General features: G+C 44.5%; 1 protein-coding gene across 2 annotated transcripts in view; it reads left to right on the forward strand.

Annotated features, from left to right (window-relative positions):
- PPP1R16B (protein phosphatase 1 regulatory subunit 16B) overlaps window positions 1–17,045 on the forward strand; it is an 88,619-nt gene that overhangs the window by 27,127 nt on the left and 44,447 nt on the right. For both annotated transcript variants that reach the window (XM_084887990.1, XM_084887989.1), the window contains exon 2: window positions 1,255–1,587. In XM_084887990.1, coding sequence (XP_084744116.1) covers window positions 1,338–1,587 — 250 coding nt within the window. In that variant the 5' untranslated portion in view covers window positions 1,255–1,337. The remainder of the gene's footprint in view (window positions 1–1,254; window positions 1,588–17,045) is intronic.

Genomic DNA, 17,045 nt, shown 5'->3' on the forward strand with positions numbered 1-17,045 from the left:
CCCCATGACGCCTGCCCGACCTCCAGTCTCAGAGCTGGGGAGCCCTGAGCGTTCTGAGCCGACCTGAGCACGCGAGGGTCCAGGCTGAGGCGGAGCCCTGGTCTTTAGCCTCTGGAAGGCAGGCAGGACCCCGCCCCCTGCCATGGGAATGGAGCAGGGAAACCAGGAGATCACAATTACTTCCTGAAGCACAGGGCCAGCCGATGCCCTTTGTGACAACAGACGTTTCCACACTGTGCGATCGCAGAGCTGTGCCAGGTTCCCTGTCACCGACTGACCCCGGTTCTCCACCAGCCTTGCCCGAGGGTTCCCGGATGCACTGCGTTTACATGCCCCTGCTTTCTTCCTCCAAGCTGCTTCCTCTTTGCTGCTATGCTAGGTGTGTGACATTTTGATCAACTCTTAAAAAAAAAAAAAATACACACACACACACACACACACACACACACACACACACATATATATATATATATATATATATATATATATATAGAGAGAGAGAGAGAGAGAGAGAGAGAGAAACATCAATCAGCTGCCTGCTGCACCCCACCACTGGGGATGTGCCCCTAACCGAGGTACCTGCCCTTGACCGGAATCCAACCTGGTGCCCTTCAGTCCGCAGGCCGACGCTCTATCCACTGAGCCAAACCGGTTTCGGCGTAGAGTCACCAGAACCGGTTTCGGCTGGTCAACTCTTTTTATTCCTTGAGCATCCTATAAATGCTGGGCGTCGGGCACATTTTATAGGTGGAAAACAGGACTAGAGAGGTTCCAGTCGTTCCAAGACCCTTTCCCTCGTTGTCTGAGAGAGAGCCCATGGGTCTGAAGACAGAAACCAGTGGGCTTCCGACTCTGGAATATGGTTAACCTCAGGGAATGTTCATGAAACGGATTCCTGGAATATTGTCCAGTAATCAAATTCATTAACTATCAATCCTGTGTTATAACAATGTTAACAACCGTGCCTGTTGTAACAATGCACCCACCATCAATGGTATGAGGCGATGGAAGTGTTCCCTGATATAACACTGCAATGGATACCCACAGCAGTGTATACGTGTATCAAATCAACACTTTAAATTTACACAATTCACAGGGCAATTCTATCTGAATAAAAAAACAACAAGAAAAATATCCCCAATAAAGTAGGGGGAGGGGGAAAGTGTTTTGAACAGGGACCGGGTGACATGATCGGATCGGAGTGCTGAGCCTGACCAGCCTGCCCACCTGTCTGTCTGTCTGTCTCCCCCGCAGGCCGCACCATGAGGCCCCGGCGCCGCCGGAGCCGCGCTCCCCGGGCCGCGGGCGCCCCGTGCTAGCCCCGCCGGGAGGGCGCCATGGCCAGCCACGTGGACCTGCTGACGGAGCTGCAGCTGCTGGAGAAGGTGCCCACGCTGGAGCGCCTGCGGGCCGCGCAGAAGCGCCGCGCGCAGCAGCTGAAGAAGTGGGCGCAGTACGAGCAGGACCTGCAGCACCGCAAGCGCAAGCAGGAGCGGAGGCGCAGCGCCGGCGGCCGCAGGAAGAAGGTGACCTTCGAGGCCAGCGTGGCCCTGCTGGAGGCCTCGCTGAGGAACGACGCCGAGGAAGGTGGGCGCTCCGATCCGTGCCCGCTGGCGGCCCGGGCCTTCGTGCCTCCGGGCAGGGTCTGCCCCCTGCCCCCCATTCTGTGCAGTAGAGGTGTGAGCTGGGGTGGGGTGGGGAGGGCGGAGGGTCTGACCCTCTCCCGGGTTTGGCAGCCTCACACATCTTGGGAAGGCTCCAGGTTTACTTAGACTCTTTTGGGGGAAACAAAAACCCAGCCTTTGGCTAACGAACATCATCATTTTCCTTTCTTGCCAGAAATATTTACTGACAACCTACGTCTTGTACATTATTCTGCTAGACATTTGGTGAACAGGTTGGGCCGGGTTTCTCCTCTCAGAGCTCAATGCTCATAGGATCTTGGCATTTCTCAGGCGCCTCCTCAGCGCCTGGCCACCAGCGGGGGCTCAGTGTGCAGTCCCTGTCCTTCAGCTTTGGGGCTCAGTGTGCAGTCCCTGTCCTTCAGCTTTGGGGCTCAGTGTGCAGTCCCTGTCCTTCAGCTTTGGGGCTCAGTGTGCAGGTGCCTTTTCTGTAGCTCTCGCTGCGGAGGTAGACGGTGTAGGGTGGTTAATCGCAGAGGCTCTGAGGTTAGGCTGCAGGGGTCTAACACTGACTGTGTCAAGCATTCCCTCTGTGACCCTAGCAGTTCTCTTCCTGTACGTCAGTTTCCATCTCTGTAAAATGGGGATAATAATGGCATCAACCTCAAGGGCTTGCTATGAACATTAAATGCCTGTGAATTTCTGGAACATTTCATTATATACATATATTTATATATTATATAATAAGATAAAATAGAGTAATAATGTAATAAAAATATAACAAAATAAAATAATAGAGTGGTTACATTATGTAAAGTAGTATATAATATAAACATTATGATATAATTATAAATATATGTTATAATATATGTGTATAAAAATAATCATAGCTATGTTCATAAAGTCTGGAAACAAAAGAATATAGACAATGTTGTCTAGGCCATTTTCACTTTACAAAGTGAATGAGTAAATACATATAAACACATATACACACTGGTAAAATATGTTTCCACATTTTATGGATACTCTGTACTTGTTATATTCTTATTTAATTATATATATGTCTTTAAATATATTTTATTGATTTTTTTACAGAGAGGAATGGAGAGGGATAGAGAGTTAGAAACATCTATGAGAGAGAAACATCGATCAGCTGCCTCCTGCACAACCCCCTACTAGGGAGGTACCCGCAACCAATGTACATGCCCTTGACCAGAATCGAACCTGGGACCTTTCAGTCCACAGACCGACGTTCTATTCACTGAGCCAAACCAGTTTCGGCAATTTAATTATATTATTATGTGTCCTATGACCCAGATATCACCATACCCAAGAGGCAGGTATAAAACACCCATTCTAGAGGGGAGCTATGGGGGGGGGGGGGGGAGAAGAGGAACACCTGTAATAATCTGAACAATAAAGATTTGTTATATATATATATTTTTAAAAAAGACCCATTTTACAGATAGGGAAACTGAGACCCAGAGAGGTTCAGAACCTTGACCAAGATGGCAGACCAGGATCAGAACCCCTAGGATTCAAGCTGTTGCCACTGGCCCCATGGCCTTGTAGGTTTGCTTCCTGCCATAAGGATGAACTGGGGATCCATGCTTTAGCCAATGTGCTCTTCTCTGAGCATGCTCTGAGGGGACACGCCTGCTCATTGTGCATCTGAGATCTGTGCTTGTGTCCCGTGTTCACCCTCAGCAGCCTCTGGTTCCTCTTTGGATACAAATCCTTTCTGGCTGTCTCGGAAGAGGCCCAGCCATGTTTCCTGGGTCCCTTTGGGCTCCTGCCTCTGCACACCCAGATGCTGGGTGCTCAAGCAGTCATTGAAAGAACAGAGACGTGGCAGCATTTACTACACAAGAAGGTGCTGGGGTTTGTGCCTGTGTGAAGCACAATGCCGCTTGTGCCCTGTGAGCGCTCTGGGGAGAAGCAGGGAGTCATTCCTGGGAGCACTGAGCCCACAGCCTGGGCTGTGCAGCCCCCTGAGGAGCACGAAATCCCAGGCTCAGGGGACACGACCCCTCGGGGCTCCTGCCCACGTGCCATTTGCTGGGTGACGTGGCAGGCCCAGCCCACGCAGTGGGAGGCACATCATGATGTCTAATTTTTGTCGTGGGCGATAGTTCATCAGCTCCTCTGCACCCTTCTTCCCTGGCAAAGCCCACTCCCCCTCCCTTTGCTGAGGCTCAGTGAGCTGGCTGTGCCACTTCAGAGCCCGCTGCCCACCCCCCAACCCCCACCCCCCGTGTTCTGGTTAGAAAGAGCTCCAGGGCCCCTCAGCCCTGGGGTGACCTGGACAGCTGGCTTCACCTCTCTGGGTCCAGTTTCTTACTCTGCCAAATGGGGGTTTGAGCCGGGCCCTCAACGGGGAGTGGCAAGAATTAGACAAGATCCTTGATTGGCAGCTCTTTGAAAAGGGACCCTGAACCCTGCACCAACACGGTGACCATCTCAAAACACTTTTTCCGTTTGTTAGTTTTTTTTTTGTTTTGTTTTTTTTACCAGACTAATGTTTTTTAAAGGACCCAAACACACACACACAATCTTCTTGTAAAGAAATGAAACACAGAAGTTGCAGACTGAAACGTCTCTCTCTCCCTTCCTTCTGAAATCAATGCTGCTGATTGTTTGATGTGTATCTGTGGGCGTGGAGAAGTAGGAGCTAGTTGGGATTCTTTTGTTTTTATTTTTGTGTAAGTGATAATATTGATGGATACATTATTCCACCGTTTCCTTTTCTTCACCCAACAATATATCTTGGAGGTGCTTTCAAGCCAGGAAAACTATAGCGCAATAATCTGTTATTCTTTTTAACTGCTGTTATTCCGTAGTGTGGACTCACCAGGGTTTTTAAGCTGGTTCCTTATTGATGGAAGCTTTTCGGGGGTTTTGCTTTTGCTGAAAGGAACGTTTTGTGCACGCGTGCAAACGTTTATCTAGGATCGGCGTGGGGAGATTGAGGAAGTGCATCCAAGGGTACATTGATGCATGTATTACATTTGAAAGAAAAGTGCCAGGCCCCACAGGCTGGTCTCTTGGCTCTGGGACAGCCAGGAAGGATGGGGGCCAGAGCACTGGGCCCTGAGGCAGGCCGTGGGCGTGGTGCGAGGCGCCCTGGGGGGCCACAGCTGGCTGGGTCTTGGAGGAGGGACATGGAGCCGCCATCCATCAGCAGGCAATCTCTCCCAGCCACGCTGTTTCCTGCCAGCGCACCAGAGCCCGCTGCTCCCAGCTGGCCAGGCGGCTTCTGTGTGCAGGAGGCGTGGGGGCTGGTGTTGGGGAGGCTGGCGGGCGTAAGCTCCCAGCGGGGTGGATGGCAGCTCCCCCGCTCCCCTGAGCTCACAGCTGTGGCTGAGTCAGCCTCCTCCACCTGCCAGGGCAGTGTGAGGCCTTCAGAGAAAGGCAGCGCTGGGGAAACTTACCAGTTTCCTTCTCAACTCTGCTTGCCCTCCGGCTAATATCCGGGCACCAGGGACCCTTCTTGGCCTCAGACCTGCCTAAGCACCACCCTCCTGTTCCTATTGCCCATTTAAAAAAACAAAACAGCTTTATGGGGTCTAATTTACATATCATGAAATGTGCCCACTCAAAGCAGATCATTCAATAATTTTCAATAAATTTAAGGAGTTGTACATCCATCACCACAACCCAGTCTTAGAACATTTCATCACCCCAAAGGAAACCTGTGCCCTTCTCTAGTCACTCCTGGTTCCCACCCCCACCCCCAGCCTTAGGCAACCACTGATCGATTCTCTGCTCCCATTTCCCTGCTTTTCTAGACATTTCATTGCATGGACTCATGTGACATGTGATCTTTCATGATGACTTCTTCATTTAGAATAATGTTTACAAGGTACACCCAGGGTGTGGTGTCTATCAGGATGTCATCCCTCTTTATTGTCTTACTAGAGGCCCGATGCACAAAATTTGTGCAAGAGTAGGCCTTCCTTCCCCCGGCAGCCGGCACTGGCTTCCCTCGAAGCCCAGCTTTGTCCAGAAGGTCGTTTGGAGGGGCATCTGATCTCATTAGCATATCACACTTTTATTATTATAGATAGTATCCCGGGGTATGGAGAGACCTCATTTTGCTTATCCACTCACCAGGTGAAAAATATGGAGATTATTTCCATTTGATGAATGATGCTGCTAAGTAAATTTATGTGCAAGTCTTTGTGGACATGTTTTCATGTCTCTTGGGGGGTTACCTAGGAATGGCTTTGCTGGTTCATATGGTAAATTTATATTTAACTTTTCAAAACACTTGCCAGACTGTTTTCCAGAATGGCTGCATCCTTTCTTAAAAAAATATATTTTTATTGATTTTAGAGAGGAAGGGAGAGGGAGAGAGAGATAGAAACATCAATGATGAGAGAGAATCAATGATTGGCTGCCTCCTGCAATCCCCCAACTGGGGATCAAGCCCACAACCTGGGCATGTGACCTTTACCGGAGTTGAACCCCGGACCCTTCAGTCCACAGGACGACTCTCCATCCACTGAGCCAAACCAGCCAGGGCAGGCTGCATCCTTTTACATTCTCAAACCCCATGTTACTGCTCCTCATCTGAGAGGCAATGGCACTTGCTGAGACCTCACAGGTGTCACACATGTCAGACCCAGGACTTGAAAGCAGATCCATTGTCTCTGAGGGTAGATCAGTGGCCCGTGCTTCTAACAACCAGGTGCTCGCGGCACCTCCCTCATTTGGTTTTCCCTAGAAAACAAGAGAACCGCTCACTTGTGGTTCTGATCTGTGCCTCTTTGGGCCTTATGAACCCTGGTGTTTCTGCTGACCTCGGGCCCTTTGCATTCGGGGTGCCTGGGCAGGCTCGTCAGCCCTCGCTGAAACCTCTTTCCGCAGCTGCATGAGCCCCGCCTGCCTTGAAAAGAGTGAACATTTGTTAACGTATCAAGGCTTCTGTTCTCTCAGAATTTGTAGGGTTTTCTTTATGGAAATCCTATTCAAACTCAAACGTTTGAGCGATTTTTCTATAGCCTAAATTTAGCCCTTCAACTGTTATTCTCATGGTAAAGGTTTTCAAACTTCTTCTCACGCAGCAGTGGAAACTTTCCTTCACATAAAGTATTATGCAGAAACCCAATATGCAAAGCAGGGGAAAGAGCTATTCTGGTTGAGAACCTCATCCACCCCCACTGCTGCCCCACCTTGCCCCTGCGAACCTCTCCCCCACCCCTGGGTGCATCGGTGGACACCTGGGCTGCGCAGGGCACCCTGAGACCTTTGGCTTGTCTGAAGGAAGCACAGCTCTGGCTTTCACTTTAGATGGCTTTGGGAAGGGGGGTTTCTCTTCTCCTCATTACAAAAATAATGAATTATTGTTGAGAAAACCTTAAAAGTGAAGATAAAACACATTAAGAAGAAAATAAAATAACACATACTTCATATGGTACAGCAACTATTACTGATAACATTTTGGTGTTGTTATATCAGTCAGGGTCCTGGTAGGAAACAAATGGTGCTTTCTCATGGGATAATTTGAGGAAAGTTTAATAAAGAGGAAATTTGCAGAATTCAGGGTAATAATCCTCAATTTTTTTTTGGTCTCAGGGTCCTTTTTGATCTTTTTTTTAAAGCATGTTTTAATGATTTGAAAGAGAGAGAAAGAGAGAGAGAGAGAGAAACTTCCATGAGAGAGAAACATCAATCAGCCGCCTCCTGTACACCCTCTACTTGGGATCAAGCCCATAACCAGGGCATGTGCCCTGATGGGGAATCAAACCTGCGACCTCTTGGTATCTTGGTATGTGGGACAGATGCTCAACCAATTGAGCCACATCACCTTGGGGCCTCCTTTATATTCTTGAAAGCAGAATTCATAAGAACCTTTGTTTAATTGGTTCCTATCTATTGATATTTACCTTATTAGAAATAAAAACTGAGGAAATAAAATAAATATGAAAACATAACATAAAATCCATTATCTGTTGTACTATTTATCTGTTGCTGCATAGCAGATGAGCTTAATATTAAGTGACTTAAAACAGCAAACATATCTCACACAATTTCTATAGGAGCGGCTTAGCCGGATGGATCTATCTCAGGATCTCTAATAGGTTGAGCTGAGACTGAAGAAGTGCTTCCAAGATGGCTCCCTCACATGGCTCTTGGCAGGATTCCTCAGCTGCCTGCCAGGCGAGCCTCTCTATGGGGCTGCTTGAGCACCCTCTCAACAAGGCAGCTGGCTTCCTTCAGCATGAGCCATCTCCACTCACAAACACCGAGGAAACCGCAGTTCCTTCTATGACCTGGCCTTGGAAGTCACGTACCATCATCTCTGCCATAGGTTATTCATTAGAAAGTCCAGCACAGGCTCAGGAGAAGGGAGTTAGTCTCCACTTCTTGAAGGGAGGAGAATGTGTGAACCTCTTCTAAAGCCACCACATGTTAACCTAAATAATGATTTTCTTTTTTAAATAGCAAGGGGAGTCGTCATGTGTTATATTTTTGCAAATCTTTTAAAGGTCTGGTTTAAAAGAAGACAGCTGGATTCGTTTATCTGCTTCTGCTTTCAGTATGTTGTGATATGTTAGTTTGGGTAAAGTAAATGCGGAAAATTTTATCTCATACAGATGGGTAGTTGGAAAAGAAAGGAAGTATTTTAATTGCCTTTCCAGATTATTGTGGATATTCTTTGACACCAAAATCAACTCAACAGGTGGTAGTTTCTTGAAGTTGAATGGCGATGTGGAACTTTACACCATCTCAATTTTTAACTTTTCTTACTTTATTGTTACACTAGAGGCCCAGTGCACGAATTCATGCATGGGTGGGATCCCTCTACTTAACTGACGATCAGGCTGATTGGGGCCTGCCAGCTGGGGGGAGTGACCACAGGATGATGGCTGGCTTCGGGAGGTTGGCTGTAGGAGTGCACTGACCACCAGGGTTGCTTAGGCTTTTATATATATAGATTAAAATTAATTGGTTTGTTTTGCATTTGAATGGCTCTTTTACACATGCTTACTTTTTTTTTTTTTAAACAACATAATGTTTTGATCTGTTAGAGAATATTGGTTCACTTTTTTTTGGATATGGTACCAAAAGTATGAGCAACAAAAGCAAAGGTAAACAAATCCATATATCAGATAAGGAGTTAATATCCACATTATATTCTTACAAATCCAATTAAAAATGGACAGCAGACTTGAATAGACATTTTCCCCCCAATAAAATATACAAATGGCTAACAGTACATGAAAAGATGCTTATCATCACTAATATCAGGGAAATTAAAATAAAAACTGTAGAGAGATATCACCTCACACTGTGAGAGTGGTTATCATTAAAAAAGATAAAGGATGATAAATATTGGAGGGGATGTGGAAAAAAGGGAACCTGTGCACTGTTGATGGGAGTATAAATTGGCACAGCCACTATGGAAAACAGTATGGAGGTTCCTTTAAAAATAAAAAAAATAAAAATAGAACTATCATATGACCCAGCAATATAGTATATACTTCTGGGTATGTATTTCAATGTTCATTGCAGTATTATTCAACCAAGATGCAGAAGCAGTCTAAATGTCGATCAATGGGTAAATGGATAAAAAATGTGACCTATATCTATACTTTTATCTATATCTATATCATCTATATGAATATTATTCAGCCATAAAAAAGAAGGAAACACTATGTCATTTGTGACAACATGGATGAACCTTGAGGGCATTATGCTAAGTGAAATAAGTCAGAGAAAAGAAAGTACGGTATGATTTCACTTATACATGGAATCTAAAAACCCCAAACTCACAGAAACAGAGTTGCTAGGTGCTGGTGGTGGGGTGAGGGAACAGGGAGATGTTAGTCAAAGGGTGCCCACTTCCATTATGAGTAAGTTCTTGGAACCTAATGCACAGCATGGCGACGGTTGTTAACAGTACTGCATTATATACTTGAAAGTTACCAGGAGAATAGATCTAAAGTGCTCTCACCACACATGTGCAGGTAATAGAAGTGTTAACTAATCTTTTTGTGGCAACCTTTTCACAATAAATGTGTATCAAACCATCACCTTGTGCACCTTAAACTTTCAGTGTTCTATGTCAATTAAATCTCAGTAAAGCTGGGTAGGGAGAAAGTATTAGTTCACAGACTTGTGCAGATTTTCTACAGGTTGACGTTGTTTCATTATACAATATTTTTAAAAATTATAATTTCAACACCAATCTCACCAGAAAAGTCTTCAAGTCCTGGGACGTGGTAAGCTCATGATGGTGATACAGGTTTTCCAAAATTCTAATTTTCCCCTGAAAACTCAAATTCTGTCATTGGCAGCAAACATATCAGCTGCGAGGAACTCTCTGTTCACTTTGGAGAAGACCGGCAACCTTTGTTTGCTAGTCACACTTTAATGGAAATGGTGTTCCGTGAGAGGAGGGCTGGCTTAGCTCGCAGCTTACTCGCTCAACCATTGCCGATGGAGAGAATGATCACGCTTCATCTGTACTTCTCACTTCGTCTCAGAGTATTTAAAAGACATGTCCTCAAGGGTTGGGACTTAATAAGATTAATATGTTTTATTGCTTCATCAAGGACATGTTAAAGTGGAACTGGTATTGATGTTTTTTTCTGGTTATTGTGTATGTATTTTATATTCTTATTAAGATTTTATTTTTTAGAGCAGTTTTAGGTTCACAGCAAAATTGAGAGGCATGTACAGGGATTTCCCATATACCTACCCCTTAACCCCACACATGCACAGCCTTCCCCATTATTTACATTTACAACCGGAGTAGTACATTTGTTACAATTGACAAACACAAATTTACACATCATAATCCCCAAAAGTCCATAGTTTAATTAGAATTCACTCTTGGTGTTGTAACATTCTATGGTTTTGGACAAATGTATAATGACTGGTACCCATCGTTACGGTATTATGCAGTGTATCAGCGTATTTTCACTGCCCTACAAATCCTCTGTGTTCTGCCTAGTCATTCCCCTCCTCTCCAACTCCTGGCAACCACTGATCTCTTTACTGTCTCCATAGTTTTGCCTTTTCCAGAATGTCATATATTTAGTCATACAGTATGTAACCTTTTCAAAATGGCCTCTTTCACTTAGTCATATGCACTTAAGGTTTTTCCATGTCTTTTCATGGCTTTATAGCTCATGTCTTTTTTTTTTTCTTCAAATATATTTTATTGATTATTTACAGAGAGGAAGGGAGAGGGATAGAGAGTTAGAAACATTGATCAGCTGCCTCCTGCAAACCTCCTACTGGGGATGTGCCTGAAGCAAGGTACATGCCCTTGACCAGAATAGAACCTGGAACCCTTGAGTCCACAGGCTGATACTCTATCCTCTGAGTCACACCAGCTAGGGCATAGCTCATGTCTTTTTAGTTCTAAACAACATTCCATTGTCTGAATGTATCGCCATTTATCCATTTGCTGAAGGATATCATGGTTGCTTCTAAGAGGCAAATTATTCATAATTTTGGCAATTTTGAATAAAGCTGCTCTAAGCATCCGGTTGCAGGTTTTTGTGTGGACATAAGTTTTCCATCACTTTTAGTAAATACCAAGGAATGTGATTGTTGGATCATATGGTGAAAGTATGTTTAGTTTCATAAGAAACCACCAAACTGTTTTCTAAAGTGGCTGCGCCGGTTTGCACTCCCACCAGCAATGGATGGGAGTTCCTGTTGCTCCACACCCTCACCAGCATTTGGTGCTGTTGGGTTCTGTGTTTTGGTTATTCTAATGGGTGTGTAGCTGTATCTCACTGTTGTTTTAATTTGCATTTCCTAATGACATGTAAAGCGGAGCATCTTTTCTTATGCTCATTTGCCGTCTGTATATCTTCTTTGGTTTGATTCCCGCCCCCCCCCCCCCCCCCCCCCGGGTCCCCCCCGTTGTGCATCTGAAGCAGGGAATAAGGTGATTACTAGTACAGTTTAGTATCACTAAACTACTTGGGCTAAAGTGATAGTGGTTTTCCCCACCATTGCTTTTGCACCATCAATACAAATATCAACAGAGTGAAAAAGGCAAATAACATCTTTGTGCTATTATGAAAATAGCTTTGACCTTCTGAATATCCTGAAAGAGTCTTGGGGGCCACTTTGAGAATGACTGATTTACCTGAACCAACATAGGATGATGCAGTACTCTGGGGCTAGTAAAAGTAAGTAGCTGTCATCACACCCCATTTTGAAGGGAACCCTAAGGAGGGTCTATAGAGAGAGGTCCGCCTCACAGGAGCAATGGCTTCTTCCGGCTGTCTCTAGTCTTCTTGTCATGCTCCTTGCCATGCTCTCTGTTACCAGACCCAACCAGAAAGCAGAATGCAAGGAAGCCTTTGACATAGCTCAAGGGGTTAGGCTTCCCCAGGCATGAAGAGTGGATTTAGAGGGACAGATAGGGTATACCCAACCCAGTTGTCTTCAATTCGTTGTATCTACACACAGACACAGAATGAGTGTGTGTATGTTTTAAAAAGAGCGTTTGTTCTAACATTCATTTATCAATTCGATAAAATTAGGAATCTATTCTGTGCTTTGAAGAACCAAAACAAAATAAAGGCATAAATAAGGACTGGGTTGGGAAGCAATGTGTAAGTTATGGATTCTGAGATTGTTTACAATTTTTGCTACTATGTATATATTGTGCCATGGTGATTATATATATATAAAAGAGTAATATCCAAATGGATCACATGGCGGAACGACCAGAACAACTACTCGACCATTGTGCACTGACCACCTCTTGGTCCTTCCCCCAGCTGGCAGGCTCTGATCACCCAAGGGTGAATGGGGAACCAGGTGTGGTTGGTGGTGGGGGTGGGGCCAGCTGCCAGCAGCTGGGGGAGATAGCCCTGATCACAGACCAGACCTAGGGACAGTACCCGGGCATGAATTTTGTGTACCGGGCCTCTAGTTACTGTATAAAAATATTTGGCCATTGCTTTGATGATTTACTTAGGGTAGATTCCTAGAGGTTCAATATATTTGAGGATATAAACATCTGCAAAGGTTCAATATAAGTGGAGAGCATCCCTGAGGAGATGAGTTAGGCTGAGCTCAACTGTGGAGGTAGAGGCAGCCACCTGGGAATCTGTAGGAAATGTATAATGGGCTTTTGATGGGAATGAGCTTGATGTGTTTGAGGATAAAAGAACATAGATAGGTGGAGAGGTAATTGAGGGGGTGTTGATCATTGAAGACTGTGGTAGAAAGTGTACCTTTAATCAGATTGAAATGAAAGCCAGTCGTGAAAAGGAAATCATATGATGAGATGTGGACTGTAATGCTTTCCTGGAGAGTAGACTCTCTGAATATTTTGTCATGGGGGCAGGAGCGGGAGCATGGAGGCCTTGTCAGAAACTATCACAGTAGCTGGGTGAAAACCTTCAGTGGTGGCAGGAACCTAGGTAAATTGGAAAAATGAGAAGGTAGACATGACATGGCTGAGTGACACTTGACGAAAGGAGGGACAGTGATGATTCCTTTTGGCTTGAGCACCTTGGTGTATTATGGTGCTATCTTTTGAGGCTGGAAAGATTGGGGTTGGAGGGAGGTGGGGATTTGGAGAGAAGCAAAAGTTCTGTAGGACTGTTCAAGGTGACATGCCCTTTAAACATCCAAGTGGAGATCTTTAGGAGGCAGGTGAACAGGTGAGTCTGGAGCTCAAGGAGATTTCAGGGATGGATATAAAAATTGGGGAGTTATGCCGAAACTGGTTTGGCTCAGCAGTAGAGCGTCGGTCTGCGGACTGAAAGGTCCCAGGTTCGGTTCCGGTCAAGGGCATGTACATTGGTTGTGGGCACATCCCTGGTAGGGGGTGTGCAAGAGGCAGCTGGTCAATGTTTCTCTCTCATCGATGTTTCTAGCTCTCTCTCTCTCTCCCTGTAAAAATAAAATAAAATAAAATAAAAAATTGGGTAGTCATGGCTTATAAATGCAGTCTTTTTAAAAATCTTTTTTGTTATCTTCACCCGAGGATACTTTTTTATTGACTTTAGAGACAGAAGAAGGGGGAGTGAGGGAGGGAGGGAGGGAGGGAGGGAGGGAGAGAGAGAGAGAGAGAGAGAGAGAGAGAGAGAGAGAGAGAGAGAGAGAGAAGGAGAGGATAGGATTGATCAGTTGCCTTCTATACTTGCCCCTACTGGGGATTAAGCCTGCAACCTAGGTATGTGTCCTGACCAGGAATCAAACCAGCTACCTTTTGGATATAGGGCAGTGCTCCAACTAATGGAGCCACCCAGTTAGGGCTTTTTTCTTTCTTTTTTTTTTTTCTTTTTTCTTTTTCCATTTTTAAGTCACTTTTTAAAGCTGGGAGGCTGTATGGGACCATCTAAGAAGCAAGGTAGGAAGACCAAAGAAGGAACCCCAAGAGAAAGCCCTGGGACACCTCAAGAGCTACATGTTGGGCTCAGAAGAATAAGAGAACGGAGAGACCAAGATGTCTGGGAAGTAGAAAGAACGCTAGGATGGTGTGGCATTTGAGAAGCCTAAGGAAGGAGATGTTTTTAGAAGGAAAGACTGTCAGCTTGCATCAAATGTTCCTTAGAGGTTGACTATTTTATCTTGTCCTTACATAGTCTTTGGAAAAGAGATTTTTTAATGATGACTTCATGGGGACTCATGCCTGGATTTATGTAACCACTCTCCTATTATTGGATTTTGAGGTTGTTTTCAATTTTTGCTACTATAAATTATGCCATGGTGATTATAATTGTATAAAAGTATTTGATCATCACCTTGATTATATATTTAGGGAAGATTCCTAGAGATTTAATAGATTTGAGGATATAAACATCTGCAAAGCTCATTTGGTCAGTTTGCAATCTCATCACCAGGCCTGCCTCACCACTGCCTTCCTCATCAATATGATGATGACCCTGAAAACACACCTTTGCTCATGTATTCACACCTTTGCATATAGTTGAGAAGTTGAAGGTTGAATACCCTTCTATTCGTGAGCTTACTGGTCATTATTTTATTTCTCTGAGTTGTCCGTTTTCACTAGTGTGTTTATTTTTCTTATTAATTTTAATGATTGTATATGTTTGTGTGTGAAAGATGAATGGGGGGAGAAGGAGAGAAAGGGAAGAATGAAAATGGAGAAGGAGATGTCAACCCTTCATTCTCATGTTTGGTGCAAATATTTTCTTCAGTGTCAATCATAACACATTGGGGTTAGTTGTTCAACTGAAATAAACTTATACTGTTATTTGTAGTTGGTAAGTGGGGACAATAGCAAGGGTCTACACTACTTTAAAAGATATAAAAACTCCTCTTCCTATAAAAACTTGGAAGAGTTCTGAGTATTAAGTTATAGCAGAGATTCATGCACAGACATTCACGGAACACTGCCTGGACATCTGGACAGTTCAGTAGTGAATGAGAGACTGGGCCAGGCCATGTTGGAGCTCACAGACTAGCAAAATCACTTTGAAGAGAGCACAGTATCAACATCCTTCACGGTGGATAATGTTATTATAAAGAGAGGCTTGTACAGAACAGATGCCTAGAAAATGGAGGCTAGGAGACCGTTTATGAGCAATATTATCTAAATACTGTCCAGGGGGTAGAGGATAATATGACTAACAACTTTGAAGATTACCATTCTGTTGCTAAGGACGATGTTATTATGGAAACATGTCTTGACATAATGTCATTAAACACAATGATCATGTACCTCCATGCAACCCTCTGGTTATAATGATGTTTGTGAATGACATTCCAGCCAGGTCTGCTTGCTGATACAGAATGAGGGACCATGCTTAAATGAATTTTTGGTATACCAGTCCATTCTCTTTCTCAGGTGAAACTGCATTGTGGTTTTATTTGTCAGCCTCCTATTGCTTGGAACCTATGAGACTGCTCTTGGGAGAAATCACTTGTGGTAGACTTGTAAACTATGGTCCATTACCCAGGTGATGCCATCCTGGGGGATTCAGCCAATTGAAACGCTCCTGGAACTTCCTCAAGCCCCAAACCCCATGGCACTCAAGCAGCATTTCCCCAGGGAGTGATAAGGAGATGCAGGAGTTGCTGTCAAATGCTCACTGGAGTCTGGACATTCACTGTCTTTGACATTTCTCAGCCTAGTGACCCTGTTGAAGAGACAGATGAAATATATCTAGCATGATTTATTCTTGCTTGGCTTCTAGTGACATTGCTTTCTTTCTAATGGAGTGAGAAAATGGTCATTTGTCAAAGAAACTCAGAGGCTCTTTCAATACATAAAACTTAAATCTTTCAACAGTCTCCAAACAACCATGTGGAGGAAAGCTGGGGTTGGACAAATAGAAAAATATTTCAGAATCTTCTCAGAGTATTATATTGTCCAGCACATTTACCCCATGTTTACGCCAATAAAACAGAACTGGCCTCATGGCCCCATCTTATGTGTACCATAGTTGATGGAGGAAATGTGTCCAGACCAGAAATGAAGACCAAGAAGGGAGAAATATGAAAACTGCTAAGTTGGGAAGAGGGAAATAGTACCTTTGTCACTTACACAGGAAAAGCTAAATGAAGCCCACATTTTGATAAAGGAGTCCAGGGTTTCTGGTCCTTCAAGAGAGAAATCCTCTGACACTGGCATTTGGGCTTAAAGACTCCAATCCCCTGGGCACCACAGCGGGAGTGATGACAATTCTCCAAGTGAGTCATGATCAAGAGCTGTGCTGTGTCCGTTGCCTATTGTTGTGTAACAAACCACCATGAAACCCTTAAAACAACAACTTATTTCTCTATAATTCTTTGGATTGACAGCAGTTCTGCTGGTCTTGCCTGGGCTCATTCATGAGGCTGCAGTTAGCTTCTGGGTCAGCCAGTGTCTGTTCTCATCTGGGATTCTCTCTCCATGTGTTCTTTCATCCTTGGCTTCATCCAGCATGGTGGTCTCAGGGTCCTAAGAAGGCAGGTTCTAATGCACAAGTATTTATTAAGTGCTTGCCTGCATAATGTTAGCTGGTGTCTCATTGGCCAAAGTAAGTCACATGGTCAAGCTAAGAGTTGGTGTGGGAGGAGCCTATATAAGCCCATGGGTACTGAGGGCATGATTGATTGGCAACCATTGTTATTACAATCCATCACACACACTACACTTTGCTTTGAGCTAGACCAGAATTCTAGCAACCCAGTGTGGTAACCTTGGGCATGTTCCATTGAGCAAATGCTGTGATTGGCTGTTGATATACCATGTGGATCCAACACTGTTACCAGAGTTCTCTATCTGGTAATCCTGGAGTCTGGGTTGAGCACGCCAGTATGTGGCTGGCATTGATGCTGAAACCATGGCAATCAGAATTCAGCACTAGGGAATGGTGCTTATGCTTATTTAATCTTATTGCCTAATAGCTGCATAACCATGACAGTGATTTATGTGATTTCATAATATTATGGTGAACCCTCAGTAATTGATGTTAAAGTCTGGATCAA

Source organism: Pipistrellus hanaki (genome assembly GCF_964339955.1).
Source record: "Pipistrellus hanaki genome assembly, chromosome: 6".
Taxonomy (NCBI): Eukaryota; Metazoa; Chordata; class Mammalia; order Chiroptera; family Vespertilionidae; genus Pipistrellus; species Pipistrellus hanaki.